The sequence below is a fragment of the Penicillium verhagenii genome (genome assembly GCF_028828195.1).
Source record: "Penicillium verhagenii strain IBT 33310 chromosome Unknown utg000007l_segment0_segment0, whole genome shotgun sequence".
Classification (NCBI taxonomy): Eukaryota; Fungi; Ascomycota; class Eurotiomycetes; order Eurotiales; family Aspergillaceae; genus Penicillium; species Penicillium verhagenii.
The window spans coordinates 3,136,239-3,157,358 of NW_026643171.1; the positions used below are offsets into that span (position 1 = coordinate 3,136,239).

General features: G+C 47.1%; 9 protein-coding genes across 9 annotated transcripts; 5 read left to right on the forward strand and 4 right to left on the reverse strand.

Annotated features, from left to right (window-relative positions):
• Positions 1 to 160: 160 nt before the first annotated feature.
• Positions 161 to 1,772, reverse strand: N7466_007829 (proteasome regulatory particle lid subunit RPN7; the record flags this gene model as incomplete). Its single annotated transcript, XM_057167218.1, has 2 exons — positions 161 to 1,246; positions 1,314 to 1,772. The coding sequence occupies 2 exons, from the start codon at positions 1,770 to 1,772 to the stop codon at positions 161 to 163; spliced, it is 1,545 nt and encodes a 514-aa protein (XP_057020259.1).
• A 1,357-nt stretch (positions 1,773 to 3,129) lies between these two features.
• On the forward strand, positions 3,130 to 4,847 carry N7466_007830 (putative MFS phospholipid transporter (Git1); the record flags this gene model as incomplete). The annotated part of the gene is made up of 5 exons (XM_057167219.1): positions 3,130 to 3,300; positions 3,408 to 4,025; positions 4,080 to 4,390; positions 4,443 to 4,713; positions 4,767 to 4,847. 5 exons carry the CDS (start codon positions 3,130 to 3,132, stop codon positions 4,845 to 4,847), a joined length of 1,452 nt encoding a protein of 483 aa, XP_057020260.1.
• Positions 4,848 to 5,804: 957 nt separating this feature from the next.
• N7466_007831 (PEX11 family protein) lies at positions 5,805 to 6,833 on the forward strand (the record flags this gene model as incomplete). Its single annotated transcript, XM_057167220.1, has 3 exons — positions 5,805 to 5,871; positions 6,112 to 6,589; positions 6,671 to 6,833. The coding sequence occupies 3 exons, from the start codon at positions 5,805 to 5,807 to the stop codon at positions 6,831 to 6,833; spliced, it is 708 nt and encodes a 235-aa protein (XP_057020261.1).
• Positions 6,834 to 8,070: 1,237 nt separating this feature from the next.
• On the reverse strand, positions 8,071 to 8,865 carry N7466_007832 (GNAT family N-acetyltransferase; the record flags this gene model as incomplete). Its single annotated transcript, XM_057167221.1, has 2 exons — positions 8,071 to 8,330; positions 8,397 to 8,865. 2 exons carry the CDS (start codon positions 8,863 to 8,865, stop codon positions 8,071 to 8,073), a joined length of 729 nt encoding a protein of 242 aa, XP_057020262.1.
• Positions 8,866 to 9,799: 934 nt separating this feature from the next.
• On the reverse strand, positions 9,800 to 10,912 carry N7466_007833 (uncharacterized protein; the record flags this gene model as incomplete). Its single annotated transcript, XM_057167222.1, has 1 exon — positions 9,800 to 10,912. The coding sequence occupies one exon, from the start codon at positions 10,910 to 10,912 to the stop codon at positions 9,800 to 9,802; it is 1,113 nt and encodes a 370-aa protein (XP_057020263.1).
• Positions 10,913 to 11,710: 798 nt separating this feature from the next.
• Positions 11,711 to 12,249, forward strand: N7466_007834 (uncharacterized protein; the record flags this gene model as incomplete). The annotated part of the gene is made up of 2 exons (XM_057167223.1): positions 11,711 to 11,807; positions 11,888 to 12,249. 2 exons carry the CDS (start codon positions 11,711 to 11,713, stop codon positions 12,247 to 12,249), a joined length of 459 nt encoding a protein of 152 aa, XP_057020264.1.
• Positions 12,250 to 13,231: 982 nt separating this feature from the next.
• N7466_007835 (uncharacterized protein) lies at positions 13,232 to 13,969 on the forward strand (the record flags this gene model as incomplete). Its single annotated transcript, XM_057167224.1, has 1 exon — positions 13,232 to 13,969. One exon carries the CDS (start codon positions 13,232 to 13,234, stop codon positions 13,967 to 13,969), a length of 738 nt encoding a protein of 245 aa, XP_057020265.1.
• A 659-nt stretch (positions 13,970 to 14,628) lies between these two features.
• N7466_007836 (flavin-containing monooxygenase) lies at positions 14,629 to 16,668 on the reverse strand (the record flags this gene model as incomplete). The annotated part of the gene is made up of 9 exons (XM_057167225.1): positions 14,629 to 14,760; positions 14,836 to 14,983; positions 15,043 to 15,245; positions 15,319 to 15,456; positions 15,519 to 15,565; positions 15,630 to 15,846; positions 15,900 to 15,964; positions 16,022 to 16,429; positions 16,506 to 16,668. Coding segments are annotated over 9 exons (1,521 nt in total), but the record flags the coding sequence as incomplete, so codon positions are not given.
• A 621-nt stretch (positions 16,669 to 17,289) lies between these two features.
• Positions 17,290 to 19,392, forward strand: N7466_007837 (uncharacterized protein; the record flags this gene model as incomplete). Its single annotated transcript, XM_057167226.1, has 3 exons — positions 17,290 to 17,901; positions 17,960 to 18,645; positions 18,702 to 19,392. 3 exons carry the CDS (start codon positions 17,290 to 17,292, stop codon positions 19,390 to 19,392), a joined length of 1,989 nt encoding a protein of 662 aa, XP_057020267.1.
• Between the last annotated feature and the right edge of the window lie 1,728 nt (positions 19,393 to 21,120).

A 21,120-nucleotide genomic window follows, 5' to 3' on the forward strand; every position in this document is an offset into this window, starting at 1 on the left:
ACGGCAACGATTATTAAAAGAGTCATAGATAGCATAAGATCTAGCTGTGGACTGGCTATTCTAGAAACAGGTTTACAATGCTAGAAGGTATCTCGGTCCGTGACGATATGGACCATCATTTCTCTGGTTCGTATCAAAAATAAATTTCCCTTTCCTCCATTTAACTGCGCTCACTACCACGAAGACGGACAGCTTGTCCATACTTTTGGAGCTTGGTGATCAAAGCATCACCGTGCTTCACCACGTCCGCATATTGCTTGTTCTTGTCATCCGGTCGATTGGTCTCAATGATCCCATTGACACGGTCGATAGTGCAAGCAATGCGGTTGCTGGAAATGAACTTGGCCAGATCACTATGTCTTCGATTAGCGACCTTGCTTATATTTATATGAACGCGGGGAGAAAGAGATACATACCGGTCAAGATAATCCACGGTCACACCAAAGTCGTTGGCCATGGTGTTCAGACCTACCACCCGGTAGCTCTGAAGGAGCTGCTGGTAGGCACGTAGTCGCATTTCCCGGACAAACCATGCTCGGTGTTCATGCAAGTAGTGGTCCTGGGTCAGGAATTGATCCTCGACACCGGCAAGAGCCACAAAGAAATTGCGGTAGTTGCCATTATACAGGCTGTTCACCAGGTTCGCCAGGGGAGAGAAATCAACCGGAAGCTCATTCTCTGCCCGGTCGCTGGCGCCAGCTCCGAATGTGGACAAGTTGACGGCAGTGGTCGCACCAGTAGTGGGAGTCGACCGTGATACTGTCGCATCCTTCATATCTTCATCTTGAGCACCGGGGCCAGCTGAAAGCTCACCAGAGAGAGCAGCCAATTGGTCCTCTCCAGCACCCAGGATGGCCTTGATCTCCGGTGCATCCACCACCTTGGCCTTGAAGTCTACCCGCTTGAGGGACAAGGATCCTGCAAGGACGGAGTAGATGACGAGGGCAGAATAGCTGCAAAGTTCATAGCTTGTGAATGTTGACAGACTATCAAGGAGAAGAGGGGCGGCTAAGCTGTAGGAACGGATGGTAAGCAGGTGCAAACCCTTGTATGCCTTGAGTCGATTCCTTCGGTCCCAGTCACCACCACTCTCGACCAGGGTTTCTGCGCGTTCAATTGTCTTCTTCACAAACAAGGCATCACCAAAGAACAGACCGATGCGGATCATGGCCAAAACCAAGTCGATCTTAGTTCCCAGGAAACCAATCTTATCAAGAAGGGCGTCGTACGATTCGACGGCTTTATCCTGTAAAGAAATTGGGGTTAGATATTAATTCCCCCTTAAAAGCAAAGGAATTGTAATATTTCCTTACCTTATCACCAACCCGGGCCCAGAATTCCGCTCGTTTACCCCGAGCAGCCTGTACCTCAGTCTCACCCGCAGCCTCCTCAGCGTCATCTTCCTCCTTCTGAATAGTCTCCAGCTCCTTCTTATTATCGTCAACTAGGGACTGGTAGAGTTTTTCGTCCCACGGGAAATCGATGTTCTGGGGCGACTTTCGTGAGGCGAGCATGTTGGAGGTGATGAGAGGCTTGGTGGTTCCGGCATGAGAATGTTGAATGGTACCCTCGCCAGCGTTGTTCAAGATACCCTCGGTAGGGTGAGCCAGATGGCGGTAGAAGGGGGCCATCTTGCGCTCGGAGATGGCATCTTGCAGCTTCTTCAACGAGGACTTACGGGTGGATGAGGCGCATGCAGGGTTGGAGAGGTTGAAGACATCTTGGGCGAGAAGGAGATCGGGGTACTTGATGTACTGTGGATCAGACCCCATGATGGCGGATCAGGACTGATGAATGGTACGGGGGAATGGAAAATCGGGGGGTGGTGAGATGCAGAGTGTCTTGATGAGATGGGACACTTGGAAGGGAAGCGATACATCACGTAACTAGCTGGACCCAAGCTCAGCTGGCGGAAAGTTTCTCCGGGGCCGAACACCCCTTGGAGCCTCAGGCAAGAACTTGCTTTTCTTTGGTTCTTTCCTAATCGGGTAAGTCAACCAATCCCTGTACAAAAATGACCTTGATGATCAACTTTTCTTTTCTCTGGAATTTGTTCGTGCATATAACTCGATCGATCTAGTTCATGACAAGCTTCCTTTAATTTTTGGGGTCCACATTCCACGCGCGGTTGCTGCAACACGTTTTCATGTGAGGTCGTGTGCCCTTTCCACTAGTCATTTTGTCTCCTATGAACTCCTCTACACCAATTTTGTCCCCTGTCAGCTGAGTGGCACTGTCCGTGCAGGTGCTTTTCTTTTCTTCTCTTTTAAATTTTTTTTTTAAATTTTTATTTTGCAACACTTGAAGCCATTTTTTCTCGGTAAAGGCCGAGTTCTAAAAGTCGTAAATATCCTTTGGGGGTTTTGCCTTTTCCCAGCTTCAACCGAAGCAAAAAAGTGGATGTTCGGCCCCGGTACAACCTACTAGTACATTGTAGCCGGCAACACGTTACACACAGCAGGATCCGCACGTGCGTGCCTTCATAGGACAGGAGGCGAAGTTCTCCAAGACCCTTGTCATGGTGATTCCTGTCCACATGAAGATCCTCTGGAGCTTGCGTATTCCCGATAATCAGATCCTTTTGCACAAGCTTTTCGGTGCGGTTGAACACGGTATTCGTCGTAGCCACCAACGGAACAGACCGAGGGTATACGTGGGTCTGAGCGCAGGTGATATAACAAACGCTTTTCATTGGTTTTCCATGGCTCCCGGCTTGGAAGGTTGATGCTTAGCGCATGTACAGTGGTGGAAAGGGCCCCCACTATCCCGCATCCCGCCCTAAGGTAAACATGTCGAGATACAAGGCCCCGAAGCTGGGCTTATCGGCTAAGGCCAAGATGATTCACTTTCTTAGCGTGTTTATTATTTTATTAAATTTTTTTCTTTCCCCTAAAATTTTCTAATCTTTCAAGTTTCTTCGTTGCTCGCACTCGTCCTATTTCTTCTCTTTCCATCTCTTGTTTTTCTCGGTTTCATCTCAACAACCCCTCGACTGGATCCCATAGCTTCTCCTTGCATCACGACGCCTTTGGCTTGAAAACAGGTGAGATAGTCCTCTCATGACCTCACGTGCCTCGGGAATTCGAAGCTGAACTTATACAGGCATCGCCTTGACGGCAATCCGCAAACATGAGCTCCAAGGAAATTGAGCCCCAGACATACCCGGAGAAGGATCCCGGCCCGCTGGAGGAAGCACATGCTCTGTCGCCTCTCGAAGATAAGACCAAGGGTCGTTGGGAGCGCAGTTGGCCTACCATCGCATGTGGTGCCGGTCTGTTCTCCGATGGTTATCTTAATGGCGTAAGTATTCTACTAAGACCTGACAAATGTTCTCACATGCAATGTGACATTGGGCGTTATGGTCGAAAAAACAAACATTTCGCAGTTCCTGACAGCTTTTATACTAGGTCATTGGCCAAGTCAACACGATACTCAGTACCATCTATGCGGATGTCTACAACAACTCCACGGCCAGTAAGAATGTCTCATCAATCGCCTTTGTTGGTACCGTGGTTGGTATGCTCATCTTTGGCTACACAAGCGATCACTGGTCGCGCAAGTGGTCCCTGATGATTTCGACAATCATCCTATTCGTTTTCGCGGCTCTCTGCGCGGGTTCCTATGGCTACCATGATAGCACGTACGGGTTATTCGCAGCACTAACGGCTTATCGTTTTTTCATTGGAGTTGGCATTGGTGGGGAATATCCTGCTGGTTCAGTCGCTTGTGCAGAGAACACTGGCGAGCTCAAGGAAGGACATCGCAACCGGTGGTTCATCATGTTCACCAACTTCCAGATCGACTTTGGCTTCGTGGTCTCGGCCATTGTACCCATGATTGTCTGCTTGATCTGCGGTAGTGATCATTTGCGGGCATCCTGGCGTATTAGTTTGGGCTTGGGTATCATCCCTCCCTTGAGTCTGGTCTATCTTCGATACAAGATGAACGAGCCGGAGGAATTCAACCGCCAGCGCATGCACAAGTTCCCTTTATCACTGATCTTCAAGTTCTACTGGAGGCGCTTGGTAGGGGCTACAGAAACCCGATTGTCCCAATATGTTTTGCTAACAATGTGTTAGTTTATCGTCTCTTTGATCTGGTTCATCTACGACTTTTCGTCCTACTCCTTCGGCCTGTACTCCTCCAAATGGCTGTCACTTATCCTCCCCGATACCGCACCACTTTGGAAGACCTTTGGCTATACCACGCTGATCTATCTCTTCTACATTCCTGGTTCCGCTCTCGGGGCATTTTGTAGTGATTGGCTTGGCCCTCGTCAAACACTGGCTATCGGAGTTGGTCTCCAAGGTGTAGTTGGATTCATCATGTCTGGGTGCTACCAATGGCTTGCTACTAAGGAGTACATTGGTGCCTTTATCGTGGTTTACGGGTGAGTCCCACGTAATCGCTATTTATTCTCGTCCCCACTAACCATATATTAGTGTTTTCTTGGCCCTAGGTGAATTTGGCCCTGGCGATAACATTGGCCTTGTTGCAGCTAAAACCAGCGCCACCGCCATTCGCGGACAGTACTACTCGTATGCCGCAGCCATCGGTAAGATTGGCGCATTCGTGGGTACTTACGTCCTTCCCATTGCCAAAAACAACGCCCCAAACCCGACTCGCGCTGGCCAGGATCCTTTTTTCATTTCCAGCTCCCTCTGCATCTTCAGTGCTTTCCTGGCATGGTTCCTTCTCCCCCAGATCAATCAGGTACGCTTCCCATTGTGTGGTATGCTTATCTTCACCTTCTAACCCCCCAATAGGACACCATCACCCATGAGGATGAAAGGTTCCGCGAGTATTTGGCCGAACAAGGCTACGACACATCAACCATGGGTAACTAAATACGGTCCCAAAGGCCCAGATTCCCCGCACGCGCCAATGCCCTCGCCAATGCCCTTGCCAACCCCGTGTACCGGACACAATGCGCCGACCCTCTCTTCTCATTAATTGCCCATGGCTTCTTTTGCTACCATTTCCCTACGCGACATGAACGGCCCAGTAACCGAGTGCGACGACCCAACCCCACCCCATGACCCCCTTGCGACGGAATTTGAATGAAAACTCCCCTGCGATATGTGTATTGATATTTTTTTATGGTGGGCATTTTCCGGGCTGATCTGCGGGTGATCTGCTTCGGCGGTGCATTTCCGAAACATTCTTGTATGGCTTTCTTATATAATCCGCTTAATATGTGACCAGCGGGTTCACCACAATTGAAAGACTTTAGCTTCCAGTCCCACCTTGATATCTTCAACCTGTTAAAATAGCCACGAGTTCATTTTACTTGGCGACTTTGATTAAATGAACCTTGCAAGTTCATGGACCTGGCGCCGTGACGAAAACCGATCGGAAGATAAACAGCGATCATTCTACATACGAACTTGTACGCATCACATTCTCCGTGTAGGCGACGGGGGTTTAGAAACCTCATACAGCGTAAAGAATAGATATGAAATTTCAGCTAAACAAATGGAACAAAAGAACGAGAGAGAATTAGTAAAGAAGCAAAATGAGGAGCAGATTAAGCATTTCACATGAAATCCATTGCGGTAGATGGAAGACGTCAGATCGGGAAGGGACTCTCACTCCACACTTTCTCCAGCCGAGGTAGCCCATGCGCGGCTCCAAACGCCGGTCAATTACCGGTCCTCCCTTTCACCACCCGACATACATCAACCCTTTCCCTTCGTCTGTCCGCCTGCGACTTCCTTTTCATCTACCCTTCGAAGCCGGTCTCCGAATCCAGAACTTACCCCCGAATCCCATCCTCGTGTGATAGTTAATTGAAATCAGCAAATATGGTTGCCGACGCTCTCGTTTACCACCCAGCCTTGGCGCACTGGCTGCGCTTCGTTGCGACAACCGGTACGTACGATACACACTTCCAAATACCCCATGGGCAGGGTTCTAGCCAGCCCGAAAGGAAAGTCAGATCGAGTACAGTGTACTGCACTTCACTTCACGATCACTCCCCGAGAATCCTCCACCCGTTGGGGGCGGACGGACTGGCGAACATGCTCAACTGCATCCCCAACAAAACATCTTCATCCGCATCCTGATCCAAAGACAACCTCAGCTAACCCATCTGTTTTTCTTGCTTCCCAGTCGGTCGCGATAAGCTCCTCCGTACCCTCCAATACTTCTCCCGCTTCTACGCCTGGTACCTGTACCGCACCAACAAGCCTCAATCCGCAATCGACCCTTACAATGCCGTCAAGAAGCAGTTCGGCACAACGCGCAAGATCATGCGTATCGGCAAGTTTGCCGAGCACCTCAAGGCTGCCTCCGTAGCTCTCGATAACAAGGGTCCCATTGACCCCGTCCTTCGCTACCTGAGCGTTGGTCGCCAGCTCGGTTATGCTGGATACTTGTCCCTCGACATGGTCACCGTTGTTGATGCCATCGGATTCCGCAAGCTTGAGTCTGTTAAGCGACTGCAGGAGAGTGCGTACCGCGCTTGGGCGGCTGGTTTGCTGTGCAGTGCTCTTGCGGGCGTTTACACTCTTTTCAAGTTGCAGGAGAAGGAGAAGACTGTTGACCGTAAGGAGGGTGAGGGTGTTGTGGAGGCCAAGAAGATTGAGAAGTACGTATTCTGTTGCTGTTGCTTTGGGGAGATTTTTTTTCCCTACCAAAAGAAGGATATGTGTGCTAACATTTAATGCAGGGAGCGCTCTGCTGCCCGCATACAACTATTCTCCGACGTGTGCGATCTTGCAGCCCCGTTGTCTGCGATCGGCGTCCTCAACTTGGATGATGGTATTGTCGGTATCACCGGTACCATTACTTCCCTGATCGGTATCTGGTCCCAGTGGCGCAAGACCGCATAAATCTGGTCTGCAGCCTTCCAGATTCGATAAGTTGAGCTTCGTGGGTACGGGCTTGGCCATACATGGCCGGGTTTGTATGCTGGTCTGAATAATTATATTCTCTAACCGGCAGAGAATGAAGGAAACGTGGGGGTTGGTTGGTTCAAATCTGATTTCTGGCCGGCTCCTGCGTTGATCAGTTTGACGGTTTCTGCGTTTATATCCTTGGATTGTGTTCATGATCAACTTGTAACTCCTTTTTTTGAAGGGCGAAGGGGAAATGTCTAGATGCCCCGTCTTTTGAGTACATACAAATTTCATTTCGGTTTCTTAATATGTCTGTTCTACACATCATCTCAAAAGAGATAATCTACCTGGGAAATTGCATTTTGATCGGTTTAGAACGTGGTCTCATTCTGCTAGGAAAGGCAATTCGTAACGGAACCCAGCCTCTCACTGGTTTTACATCATACTATCTCGTAACGCATGTCGGTTCTCTCTGTGTGCCCATAACACCGTCTCCACCAAACCCAATACTGTAGAGGGTGTGTGGTAGCTTAAACGGGGCAAGTCTGGGAACCATGAGCAGTCAGCAATGAATCTACAACCCGAACCCAAAGGGTCAACGAACCGCGCCACAAGATCCACAGGTCTTGGAGCCACCAGCCATGGTGGCAGAGCACTTGGGGCAGCTAGCGTGTCCAGACATATTGTTGAAGAAGGGATCTTTGCTGATCTATGGACCAGCCGAGGTCAGCATTCGGAAATTCAGTTCCTACTATAGACGCGGGACGGGAAATCTGCCTGCAAGGCCAAACAAAGTAAAGCAAACGCGACTGGAATGCGAATATCGTACCTGAAAGAGGTTTGGTCTGACTACCAAGGTAGGAGGGAAATTCGGAAATAGGCGAGTGATCGTTAGGGAAAATGTCAGCGAGGGGCAGAAGGAAAATAATCATAATCCACTTTGTGCTACTGTTTACCCCGCCTTGCAACCTTAGGCCCCGCTTTGTATATGATAAGCGTGGGAAGCATCCATGTACTGGGACATGGAGTTGTATGATCATTTGAATATTAATGTTTGGTAGAGGTACAAGCTGTAACAACCTTAATTCATTCTTTGCATCACTGTGACATGTCATTTTCTTATATGTGATATACATTATCTACTAAAAGAAGTAAGTTACACCAGCTGAACAACAGTATGATCGATATAAGAATAGAGATGAATAAGCTATCTCAGAGCTACATTCATCTATCAGTGAACCGAACCCGCCTCACGATACAAAAGCCCATAGGTATTAAAATCGCCCTTTGGGCCACCCCACTGCTCCAAGTCGACTGTCACTCGATCAACCTCTTTAAACCCATGCTTGAGATATAGTCCCAAGCCTTCTGGGCTAGCCTCCGTGTAAGCAGGCAGGCCACGCTCATCTGCCTCATCGACACCAAATGCCACCATCAAACCCCCAAGCCCCTGACGCTGATGGCTTGGAAGAACATACAATTCTTTCAGATCTAACAAGTTGAATATCGTTAGCCGTGATATTAACACGTAATAAAGGGAGATGAGATATAACTAACGCATGAATTCCTTCTCCCCAAGCACACCCGCCCGCTTCAAATAACGTACTCCTCCCGTAGCATCCATCAAGGCACCATTCATGGTCGGCGGTCGGTACCGGTTCTTATATCCCTCTGCCCACTGGGCTACTGTCTGGCCCTTGGCGTGAGCCCACCACGAAAAAGCCACAGCCTTGTTGGTGGTCTCTTCCGTTATTAGCAGGTAAGTATTCTTGGGATCTGCAAGCATCGGAACCATCCGGCGGATATCGTCATCTTGTCCATCTGATGCTCGGGAAGGGGCCTCGGTCTCGGTCTTGACCTTTTTAGGCTTGAGATGGGCTGGCCAGAGCAAGTCTCCAATTGAGCTTTTATTCTTTTCGTTGCTGTCGTTTTGCGCGGCCATTTCGATATCCCAGATTGTTCGAGCCCCTTCCTCCGTCGCGGGAACACGGCTTACTTGAAAGCCTGGCTTGTTATGTAGTACCATGATGCGCAAGTGCAAAGTGGAAGAAGATAAAGAAAGATTTACGAAATTCCGTGGTCGTGGAACTAGGAGAGTTGAAAGATTGAGAGAAGAGGGAGATATTTTTTGGGATGTTATCTGCATATGGCGTAGGCTTGCTGTGTTGCGTGAGAGTACTATAAATGCATAATCCATAAAGCCACGTTGCGATTTTTTGTACTTAATCAAAGGATTTGCAAGTCTTTACTCGTAAAGGGATTCGAAAGCAGTATTAAGCCAATCATTGCGCAGTGAGAAGCACCGTACCGCCCGTTTCGGACCCTAGTGTTAGCCACCAGTCTATGGTACGGTAAAAGTGCCCTGCTACTTTCGACATCGAATCTGGAGAGAATGGAATAAGGTTGTCTCAGCCAAGCTTCATTGATCGGGTTTCTCTCTATGTAAGTCCCGGAATCTCTCCCGATGGTCTCTGGCAATTTTTGTAGTGAAGGGCTTTGATGATAGAATATTTGAAGACGAGGGCATCGATTTGGCCTAAGCTTTCAAAGGTGATGAGAATACATAAGTGATCAATGTGATCTGCATGCATATGTTAGGATCGTCGGACTCCGGATAGCTCCCCGGTTTAAGCCAACAGAGGAGTACGTATCTTGTGTATGGATTCCTTACTATTTGGTGGCTGATTGGCGGGATAAGATACAGGAGTCAGGTAGAAAGTGGGGGCAATATACAGGGAGGGGCCTAGACTAGGCAACGACGAGAGTGAGAAACACTACATAGCACTTGTAGCACTTGAATATTGGGCAAAATTCGGGGACAAAATACCAAGACATGAATAAACATCTATGTTAACATGCGTTGATTGTGCATAACAAGGTGACCACATGGGTTGAGGAAAAGGAGCGCTATATACGATTTCACTTTATCTGCATGTCACTACCTAGTATTTCATGCCATGTCATACTTCGCTTCCTCCATTTTCAGCCTCAGAATCCTCATCTTCCTCACAAGTACAACTCCACATGATCCCTAGCTCCTCATTTGCATTTGAATACATCCTATCCCTCGCCTCATTTTTCAAACAAAACGTCGGCCGTTTATCAAACCCATGAATGGCCTCCTCAACAACAAACCCGCCAACATGCTTCATTCTTCCCTCATCCACAAAGCGACAAATTCTCTCCCTCAATGTATTCCCCTCGACAAGCAATTGATCCCAACCACATGTATAAATTGCCACAGAAGGCGGGAAAGCCTCAAGAACCAAATTTGTTGGCGCCACCCCAGGCGATAAATACGGATGCCCCATATCAACACTCTTCCCGTCGTCCAACTTAGGCAAGTTCTCTTTAAGTAGATACGACTCATCGAAGAACGTGAATATTTTCGGCGGAATCATAGATCTCTCCGCCGCAATGGGGTTCGTAGCATCGCGCTCCGATCGAGACCGTGTCCAATCCACGGTAGGGTAAAACGCCACCGATCCCGCAAGCTTGATTTCGCTCTTCGTATCTAGCCGGCCACGGACCTCAAGTTCTTCGTGGAGACGCAATGGGACCGTGAATGAGAGATTTCCACCCGCACTTGCGCCGCACAGCACAAACCGCTTTCGATCGAGATTGTAGTTCTCGGCATGGTCCCATAGCCACAGGATAGCATCGACTCCGTCCTCGATTGCAATGGGGAATGGGTGTTCCGGGGCGAGTCTGTAGTTTACGCTGACGAATATACTGTCAGGATGTGCTTTTAGGACAGAATGCGCCCATCTTGCGTCGTCGATTGCGTGGCCAATGGAGAAACCGCCGCCATGGAAGTTGATCAGGACTGGGCGGGGAGGTGCGTTGAGGCCGTGAGGTTGGGAGGATATAGAGGTTGGTGCTTGGTCTGGCGCGGTGAAGATGTAGAGTTGGATTGAGCCGGGGGTTTTGCTGACTGTTGTCGGGATGGTGAGCTCGAGGCTGGGGTTGGGAGGGAGTGGCCAGGAGAGGTAACGGTCGAGCCAGGAGATGACACTATCCCAGAAACGGAGCTTTTTAGCTTGTTTTGTGAGGGACGTCCGGGATGATTGCATCCTGGTTTCTCTGGCCTTTTTTTGTTAAAATACTTGATATGCCAAAGGTACCCCGGGGAGTACATTTTTCGAATTTTGATACTCATCCGGCGTGAAGTGTAAGCTACTATATACTGGAAATGAGCCCTGGAGTTAATGACGTAGAAAGAGTGTAAGGCTGGCAAAACTTTTCATCGAACCTTGGAATCTTCATCTTCGGTTGACTCCAAATGTCCAATAGATCCTGATTGATCTAGATAGTCTGTCTATTCCCAAGGCAAAATATTTCGAAGGCTGCAACCCTCTTTGAACGGAGTTTTCCCTTCGTGGATTCATCAAAGTATAGATGGCGATTATCAAGATTGTGCTGATTTTCGCTGACGGTCGACAACCGATCTTAATATGGGAAGCTTTACCTCATGCTTTGAATGTTGTCGGTGACTCTCGAGTGCTTAGACTAGAGATCAATTGATGCTCATCCAAATAGAGTAAGTCGATTCGAACCAATTGGAATTTCAAATACAATGGCGCTAGGCTATAACTGTGCAGGATCGGTCTTTGAGCTAACATTAAATTAAATTCCATGACACCTGTCAAAGTATCAATATAATCCCCCTCTCTCCAACTATGTAGACTGCTCCATCACAGGACGCACAGTGCGATCGTTCCTAGCGGGGTCTACGAATGGGGGCCAAATTGAAGCCGCCTTATAAAAGAGGCTAACTTCCCCGCGATTGACAGGTCATCTCAGTCAACATTTGAATACTACTCACCAATCATATTCTGATTCCCGATTCTTCCCATATTGATCATCCAATCATGTCTAGTCTCCCAAATCACATGCCTGTGATCGTATGTGGCCGGTCCACGGTGATCGGAAAGCCCATCGCAGAGGCCTTGTTACCCGAATTCGAAGGTAATATGCATTTGACGTGGAACTAAGCTCAAGCAATTTTCAAAAAAGAAAAAAAAAAAAAACTCACCAAAGTCAAACAGTCATCCACTTCATCATGACCAATGAGGCGGCTCAAGCCGAGATCCCTCACGTTCTCGCCGGGCGAGATCCCCAATCCCCCGACAACAACGATGTAGGCTCGGGAAACTACAGCAAGCCCGCCCGCGCAGTCGTTTTTGGTCGAGGATATGCTCAAGCAGATGTCGAGGCTATCCGGGTCGCTTGCGAAGGAGTGAATCGGGAGCCTGTGCTTTGGGTTGTTGGTGACGATGCCAAAGCACCTGCTCCTGGCGCGCCACCACCTGGGGAGGGATATGCTAAGATGGCCGCACAGGGCACAAAGAATATTTTAACAAAGTGGAAAGATGATGGAGCTGATAAGGATGAGGTTGTTATTTACTAAGTTTCTTTCTTTCCTGTACCTTAGGTCGGGGTATTGGCTTTGGTAGTAAGGAGCAATTTTATTTCAAAGATAATATCGAAGCGTCGACTGTCAATATGAGGTCTCCAAATTTCCAAGATCATTAAATGAAAATTGAAAACCTGGATAATTGTTTAGAATCGATACTAGTAGTCATTTCGTTATTATTTCATGCGTCACTGCGTGACCGTCAGTTCCGCACAGTTGGGTTGATTTTCTTTCTCCTGTTCGGGCCTAGCGTTCTTCCATTTGGTCTATTCTAATTTCTCGGAGAACTCGGACTCTCTTCTTTCTCTCTTTCGAACAACGACTCACTCAAGCCACAACCAGCGAGACAGATGTGATCAAGCTTATCAAGCTTGTTAGTTCTAGGTCAATGTGGCCCACACATTTGTTACTTGTATGACAGAAGGCGGCTTCGGCCCGCGGCCCGCGGGTCAATACGAAGTCAGCCTCAGGCATGTCAGCGACCCAAAAAACAGTCGCCGAGTGAATTTCAAAGGCCGGCTCAGTAATCAATGAATCATGGTGGAATACGAGGGAACACACATGCATGAACGCGTGGGCTGAGTCGCACAAGTCTTTCCACGCCCTTTTGTGTCAATTTTGTGCCAGATGCAAGCTGAGATGCAATGAAAATGTAGAAGAGCACTGGCAATATCCTGTTTAGTGATCGACTGCAACAAAAAAAAACATTGAAACCAGTGGGTAACGAAGTACTTTCCCATATGTGGTGAGTCGTGACGTGAAAGCTGACAATTGTTCGAATTATTCAGCCCACTCGCAAACCGTTGACAAATCAGATAAAGTCGCCGGCCAAAGTTAATTCGAATCCCGAATTCTAATCCCGCGAACGTATATAAATTGTCTTGTGGCATGCCGCGACTTTTCTATTTACACAAGTAACACAACATCCAAAGCCTGCTCAATCCAATTTCAAAGACCACCTCAAGCAAGCATTGAAATGACCGTCAGCAAAAACCGCACCATCGCCATTGTGGGCGTCGGCTCGTCCATGTCCCGATCTCTGGCACTATGGCTCGCAAGTTTGGGGTGGAACATTGCGCTCATTTCTCGTTCCGAGAAAAACCTCTCCACTATTGCAGACGAGGTCAAAAATGCCCAAACAAACAAAGAATCCAAAGTCATCTATCGCGCCGCCGACGCTGGCGACCCAACCAGTCTGAAGGCTGCCCTCGACTGGTGTGCTGATCAATTCCAATCCAAGTTGGACGTCTTGAACTACAATGCCGCCCATGTCAGCGAATCCGATATCACCAATCTAACCCCGGAGGAATTGGAGGCCGATTTTCGAGTCGCGGCAGTCGGCACGCTAGTTGCAGGGCAGTGGTTCACGAAGAATGCCCGACTCGACAATATTCAAAAGGGAGAAAGGCCACTTCTGTTAGTCACCGGTGGTGCACTCGATAAGGATCCACAGCCAATCTTTTCCTCTCTTTCTACTGTGAAAGCTGCCTCTCAAACTGTGAGCCGGCTTTTCGCTAAGACCCTGCCGGAAAAATTCAACATCATGGTTGGAATGCCTCTGGTCTCTGGAAGGATCATGGATCCATTGACTGGAGAATATATCGACGGATTCCACCCCACAGATATCATTCAGACGGTGTTTAAACCATTCTTCGAGGATAGGGAAAAGGTATTCGATGGAACGGAATCATGGACAGTGGAACGACTCCTTTAAGCTTGTCCTCCTGTCGATGCAGCATATGTTTTCTCTTGTTTTGGCTTGACGGATTTTCGTGTACCAGATTTCAACGTTGCTCCTTTGGAATTTTTTCCTTAAAAATGCATGTGATTTAAATCAACCTCCAGGGCTTGAATGTTGAAAGTTCAAACATTGATGAGCTTACAGCCTGTTTCGTTTGCTTAATTATACTGCTGTTATTACTTAAATCAAATCATTCGCATTCTTACATCTTGATTGCCTTATTCAGAAGTAGAGCCTTATAAAATATTATGCATCCGATTTTGGAGATCAGTTTATTAAATATGCTCTAATGAGCCCATGCGATGACAATCTTGTTTATACGAAGTCCGCACGTAGGACACGAAAGAAAATCCAGCTCTAGAAGCACCCAAGGGGCTCGCAGGAGTAAAATCAATCCTCACGACTGCGCCAGCGCCAAGTGGCATACGGTTTACCTGCCAGGTACCAACCCCGCCCTAAGTATAAATGCCAAATCTGACAGTCACTCGGGGCATCTGACTCATCATCATGCTAAAGCCGAACATGATCAAGCCGAGTGTGCAAATGAGCGACATCAAATAGGAGCGGGTCATCGAATGGTTCTTGTTGTCCCGAATCTGGCAGAGTTTATATATTAGCAACTTTAAGCGAACCTGATGGTACTTTTGGCGTCTTACATCATATACCCAGTCATCTTTGCTGCCCCAGTGTGTTGAATACCACATGTCAAAGGAGCTCCACGGATAAATAAACCAGTTCTTTTTGGTCTTCTGATCAATGAAGTACTAAAAAAGATATTTAGTTATTTATGGAGGTCAAAGGATATTCTCGTTGATTAAGAACATTATCCAGCGACTTACGCTGCCACATGAATTGTTGAAGATTGTCTTGGCGAGAGATCCGTGCAGTCTTTCGTTGTAAAGTTTCTCTCGATCCGCCTTGACCTCCACAAATGTGGAATAATCCTTGATGACAGGCGTGATCACTTGAGCTATCAAGTCGACATAACTATGCACAAACCCAGTAAGCCTTGGTAAAATAGACGAAGCGAAGACGGTTCAACCTACTTCTCAATAGAGTAAATGGTAGAAGTATGACCTTTGCCGGAATTCGGACCCAAAACATAGAAGAAGTTGGGAAACCCAGACATCGCAATTGATTTGTATGCCTCTTTGTATCCATACTCGTTCCAGTGGTCATTTCGAGTACGGCCGTTGCGACCTTCGATTTCCACGTCGTACTGTGTTAAAGAAAATCCGGTGGCGAGGAGCTTTTCGACAGAAACAGTTAGTTTGCTTTGATATTCCCTTTTTTTTTTTCAAGAGGGCAATTTCCTTTCTTACAATGACATCTGCGGGATACTCTTGGCCAGACTTTGTCAGAATTGAATTAGATCGAAGAGCAACAATTGGGTCATCCGTAAGGTGAATATTGCTTCTTTGAAGATGACCGATATATTTGGAATTGTCAAATACCCGTCGCTGTTGATGTGGCGTGTCAGTATATGCTACATGATAATATCATTTTGTTATTGATTTCTTACCTTGCATCCAAGTTCATATGTTGGAATCAAGAGGGGCCAGTATTTCTCTTGAATCAAAGAGTGAGTCTTGCTTCAATTTGGGGACTCGTGGGTCTGAATCCAGAAACTCACCTGGTGCAGTTTGTTTGATGTATGCCTCGCTGCTCTTGAGAGATTGATTTCTAGCCTTAACACCGTTCTGGTCCATGCCAAACCGGACGGATGTGCTTTCGAGGTAAAGGAAGACAATGATTCGAAGTATCCACAGAGCACCGGGTACATGGCGGAAAATTCGCCTCCAAGTCTCATTGACATGCATATTGTCGTTTTCCAGGTAGTGTTGAGGGGTCTATAAGTCTCATTAGTGGATCTTTCGGAATGTCATGTAGAGGTAGCAATTACCCGAATAAATTGAGATATACTCTTGGCTTCATCAGCAATGGCTGGGACCAATTGTGCTGCCGAGCCTTAAAAAGCAGGTTAGTGAAGGTTGTGGTGTGAAGATTACTATACTGTAAGCTTACATCCATTACCCACAACAACAACATTCTTCTGACGTAAGGAAGTCTCCGACTTCCATCTTGCAGTGTGAACAATATCACCTTCGAATATGTCGATACCGGGAACATTTAACGTATTCGGATTGACCAAGCCCCCAACAGCAGACACGAGAATCTGACATTCTTGATAGAAGGTCTCACCGGTAGGGATGTCCTTCATCTTTACCAACCAGGTGTTGGTGAGCTCCTGCCAAGAAGCCCCTTCCCATTCCGTATTTGGGACGATATGCCGGGAAACACCGTACCTCTCTGCAACGCCGTTGAAATATTGCAAAATTTCAGATTGTGGGGGGAAGGCCTTGGAGAACTCCGGATTGGGGGCAAAGGAAAGACTATAAAATGCAGCAGGAATATCGACAGCACATCCTGGGTCTGTTATTAGATTAGTATATCACCAACCAACGTTGAAACTCTGTGGGCATGGTGAGATGACGGAGCATGTACTGACATTTGTTTGCCCACCAGGCACCGCCAGGGGCTGATTCCCTGTCGTAGATAACATAGTCATCGCAGTTGAGCTTGGTTTGAAGCTGACATGCCATGGTCAAACCGGAAAAGCCGCCTCCAATTATCACCACTCTGGTGAAAGGTCTTTTCCCAGAGCAAATCATGATGTCAAACTTTAGAATGATGAAGAGACTTGACAGATTGTTGTTGTTGTTTTTTTTTTTTTTTTGAAAGCGAGAGCCTGAGCCCTTTTTCTGGCTTAACTTATAGTCATTCTTGGCCAAAATTCACATGCCTGTCAAACAATTTATTCCAAGCCTAAACATCTGTCAGCTGCGAGGGAAGGCTTCGGCACATCGTATATGCATCTTGAGGTAGCACAGATTCATCCTCTAAGCTGGCGATTGGCGATTCATGTCTCTAGCCTAAAAAGGGAAGTTCCGATGTCAATAAAAAGAGTTTCATGGGTGGAAGAAGATGGTGTCGTCAACGACGATCTTGCCCAGTACGGTTTAATAAAGCCCCCATGGTGAATTAACCTTGGAAGTGATAATGGCAGCCCATCTACTCATCTCTCAAACTAGCCACCTTGGGATTTTGCGGCATGATAGATCTTCCAAATCCAGCAAGAGGCATCTTTCACATGTATACGTCCTTGTGATTGACTATTTGAAGTATTATCAGAAAGAACGGTGAGCTTTCATGCTAACCGAAACCAACCATATTAAAGAGTCACCCCTCAGTCCCAAATTGTCGGATCTTTCCAGAGAATTATACTCGAAGCCATGTTCCACACCGATATCTTATCCGGTGATTATTTCCAATCCATTGTGCCTATTTTTCTAGGCGTGATTGGTGTTGGGACTGTTCTTCATTCATTCCGATACCACCCGGGTACATCTACTAAGGATGCACTCTTTACACTGTTTCCTGTTTTTGTCGAGGTATCAGAAAGGTTTGGCTGGATTAAGACGCTTGGAATCTTAATCCCCATTTCTTTTGGGAGTATCGGCATAAGCTTACTAGCTTGGGTATCGACGGTTGCATGTTTTCAGCGAAAGTTGATCTTACAATCCCAAGAAAATCCTGAGATCGAAAAGACTCTCTTGGGAAGACCACTCCTTTTCCCATCCCGTCTTACCCACTCTCGCATGTTTCCAGAGAAGTATACTTACTGGATCAACTACTTTCTTGTTGGTATTCCTGTTGGGTTGCGTGGTCGTGTTGGAACCGTTTTATCCATCGATAGTGATGGTACGCAACAGAATTCCTCAGCGATAATCTCCTGGGTATTCAAAAAATTACTCTGGTTCAGAGTTGATACAAATCTATATCTTCATGGAGGAGAGGGTCATATGGGTCTAGCCAAAAAGCTTGAGAACTTTCTGGAAGAACAGGTAAATTCTCTAAAAACCGAATTACCAGGGTGAGCTCAAAAGTGTTAATCATCATTAGGGCGAGGATCCAAGTCAATTTCCATATGCCTATATTGTGGGAATCCCCAGATTTCTCTGGTGGACGAAAAGTCCAATTTCCTACTGGTATCTCTACTCCCCCTCAAAAGAGCTGTGTGGCATTATCATGGAGATCAACAACTCATATGGCGAAAAAAAGAACGCCTTTACTCGACTTTATCCAGAAGAATCTTCTGTTTTTGAAAAACCCAAAATTTCCGAAACAATCAGCACTGTATCAGGAAGAGGGCTGGAAGGCACTCAGCCTGTTCGGTTCATGTCATCCGCGCCTGGCGCTAAATACTACAAGGGCAGCTGGGACAAGGATATTTTTGCCTCACCATTTGAGAAAGTTGAAGGGTGGTTTTCTCTCCGATTCGTTGATCCCCTTGACCCATCACCTGCCAAGGGGGGTCCCTTACACTCCAACATGACCCTCATGAGCACCACTGGCAAACCCAAAATCTCCAGTCGCCTCTTTTCATGCGCCCCACCCCTTGACCCTCTTTTGGCATCTTTTTGGGAAGTAGTGGTTTTTCTTCTAAGTTGGTCATTTACCGTCCCACTCTCCATTGGCCGTATTGTGGTGGAAGCACTCCGGATTCGCTTCAGAGGAAATTTGCCATATCTGAACAAACCGGATGTGAAGCCAACCAACATTCCACGCAAGGCATCAGACACGGAAAAGTAAGCTCCACTCCCACGCATCTATATTGCGTTTTCTCTAATGCTTCACTTTGCAGAACCTTGGAACCCTTCTTCCGGCTTTACCTCTCCCAGCTGATTGACGAATGTTCATTTCCCTTGACGGTGATCTACATACCTGCCAAATCCATGCAGATCCCTCCAATTTCCATGGATTCCCCAATCAAGACACCAACTTCGGCTCCACGGCCAACTCTGACGATCCAACCTCTGACTCCCAAGTTCTACACAAATATTTTGAAGTACACGTGTGCTGTGTCGGGGTTTGCGGCTGAGATGGAAAGTGAACCGCAGATCTGTGATCCTATCTCTCAACGCTTATGGACATCCGACCCTAAGCTGTTTCAAAGTTTGATAAACAGTGCCCGTATTTCTTCTTTTTCGGAGAAATCCCCCTCTCCATCCGTACTCCCATGGAAGCGGAGCACGGACAGAACCTTCATGGACGAATTTTCTGAAAAGAACTTCTCCGTCGGAATGTATAGGAGATACCGGGCTGCACGGATCAATTGTAGTCTCACTGAAAGGTTTGCGTGGGGCTCATACAATGCAGCTGCAGTGCATTCTTTTTTCCTGCGGCTGGCGTTCATGTGGCTTGCCCTTCGAGCATTGGTATGGAGTCTGTATGGATCTTCAGCAGTGGGCCTTGAGCACGTTGCAATTGCGTCAGGAATAGAGTTTTTGGGCGTTAGATGGTGGGCAGCGTTGAGTGAGTGGTTCTATCGATAGTTACTATGATTGGATATGGAGATCGTTCCCGAGGGTGTGGTTCCCTAGATGTGGCTGGCTACTGTAGACCCGCCACGGGTCACACTCGTCCAGGTCATGCACCTCACCCCAAATGTAAACATGATCGTGTCCTAAACCCATCAGATGCGTTTATCTTGGTTGCAAGATTTGTTTTTCGTGGGCTATACCTGCATTGGGCAAAGATTTCTACTTAACATGTTTGTCCAGCCAAATTGAATGCTTCAGTCTTAGTCTCTGGGGCCTCTAATTTTCTGTTAGCAATTTTTTCTCGACCATGAAAGATTACTTACTATTGCCACTCTCTACACACTGTCTAAGATGTATTAGGCTGCCAGATGGTGGCGATCTCCATCTCTCGGGAGCCAGACCTTTTCTTGCATTTTGTTCCAGATCAGATCATCTATAGCATATACTTCTTTGGATCGACTATCTACCTGCAAGGGTCTCAGTTTGGTAACTTTAGACTTGCATATGACACTTGATCATCCCGTTGGTCAGACCTCGCTGTATAGGGATACACACCGCTCATAGTACAAATGTTTGCCTTGATTTCAGTATCAACTCTATTCACCCTGAAAGAAGGAAAGATAAGCGAAAGAAGGGAGCTTGAGTTGTGGGTGCACGATAACTGGATTTTGCCCAGGTCCAGACTGAGAATCTTCAGCCTTATAGATATGCCCATTGGTCAGAAGATCCCCGTTAGAAGAACTTTGATCTTTCCCGAAAGAGAAATGATGTCACTCAAGGTACCCTCCTGTCTTTCGAGTGCACGGTGTTCATAGAGGATCTGTAAGGTGTCAGCAGTACAACGTTGGAACCGGTAGCATATTTCCAAAACTTCAAATATTTGGATTACTTCTTCCCGGGGTGACGGTTGTGTGAGTGGGTACAGAGTATAGATACTGCAGTTCTGTAGTGGAGGTTACCTACTGCGGTTCTTAGCGCATAAGAGATCTACATTGTGTAACCATCATGTGACGTCATAAGTCTATGTTGGTGAATCGTGATGGTCCCTTGTTGACTTCCCTTTGATTTCCTTGATTCCCGACCACAAATCTTTTGTTCTAGCCTCAGACTATTTTTGTACTAGCAATTTATCATTCTACATGTCGAGGTAATGTGCTCAATTCAACTGTTGCTTACATTTGGCGATGAGAATTTCCCGATCTAGAACTAGCTTCGATGGCGTGCAGGTGCGAACGGGCGTACGTCTCTAGATAATCTGCTCACCTGGCGATTTTTCATCGGGCATCTATGTACCAGCAATCACTTAGCACGGTTCTATTCTCTCTTGAGGAATCTTGCGGAGCACTGCGGCTTGGGTCACGGGTGGGTATCAAGGTTTCCTTTGCACATACAGTGAGTTGTAACTTGTGGGGGCTTTCACGGCCCGGTCCACGAACCCGGGTCTGATCGTCAGTCCAAGGTTGCAAAACACTGCCATTAACCGTCGTTTTAACTGAATGGTTGTGATTTAAGAGCAACTCGATTCAAAGGAACTCTCTGATTATTCATCTTGGAATCCTTCAAGGTTACAGAAAAGTATACCTGCAGGATCTGACTACCTCCCACTCATACTCTTGGGTCTGTTCTTTTGGTCATAAAGCCCAGACTACAGATAATCAGCATTTCCATTTGGCATACAGACTTAGAGCTCCATAAGAAGTAATGGAAAGTAGCGGACTACAATTGATTGACGAGAAGGGA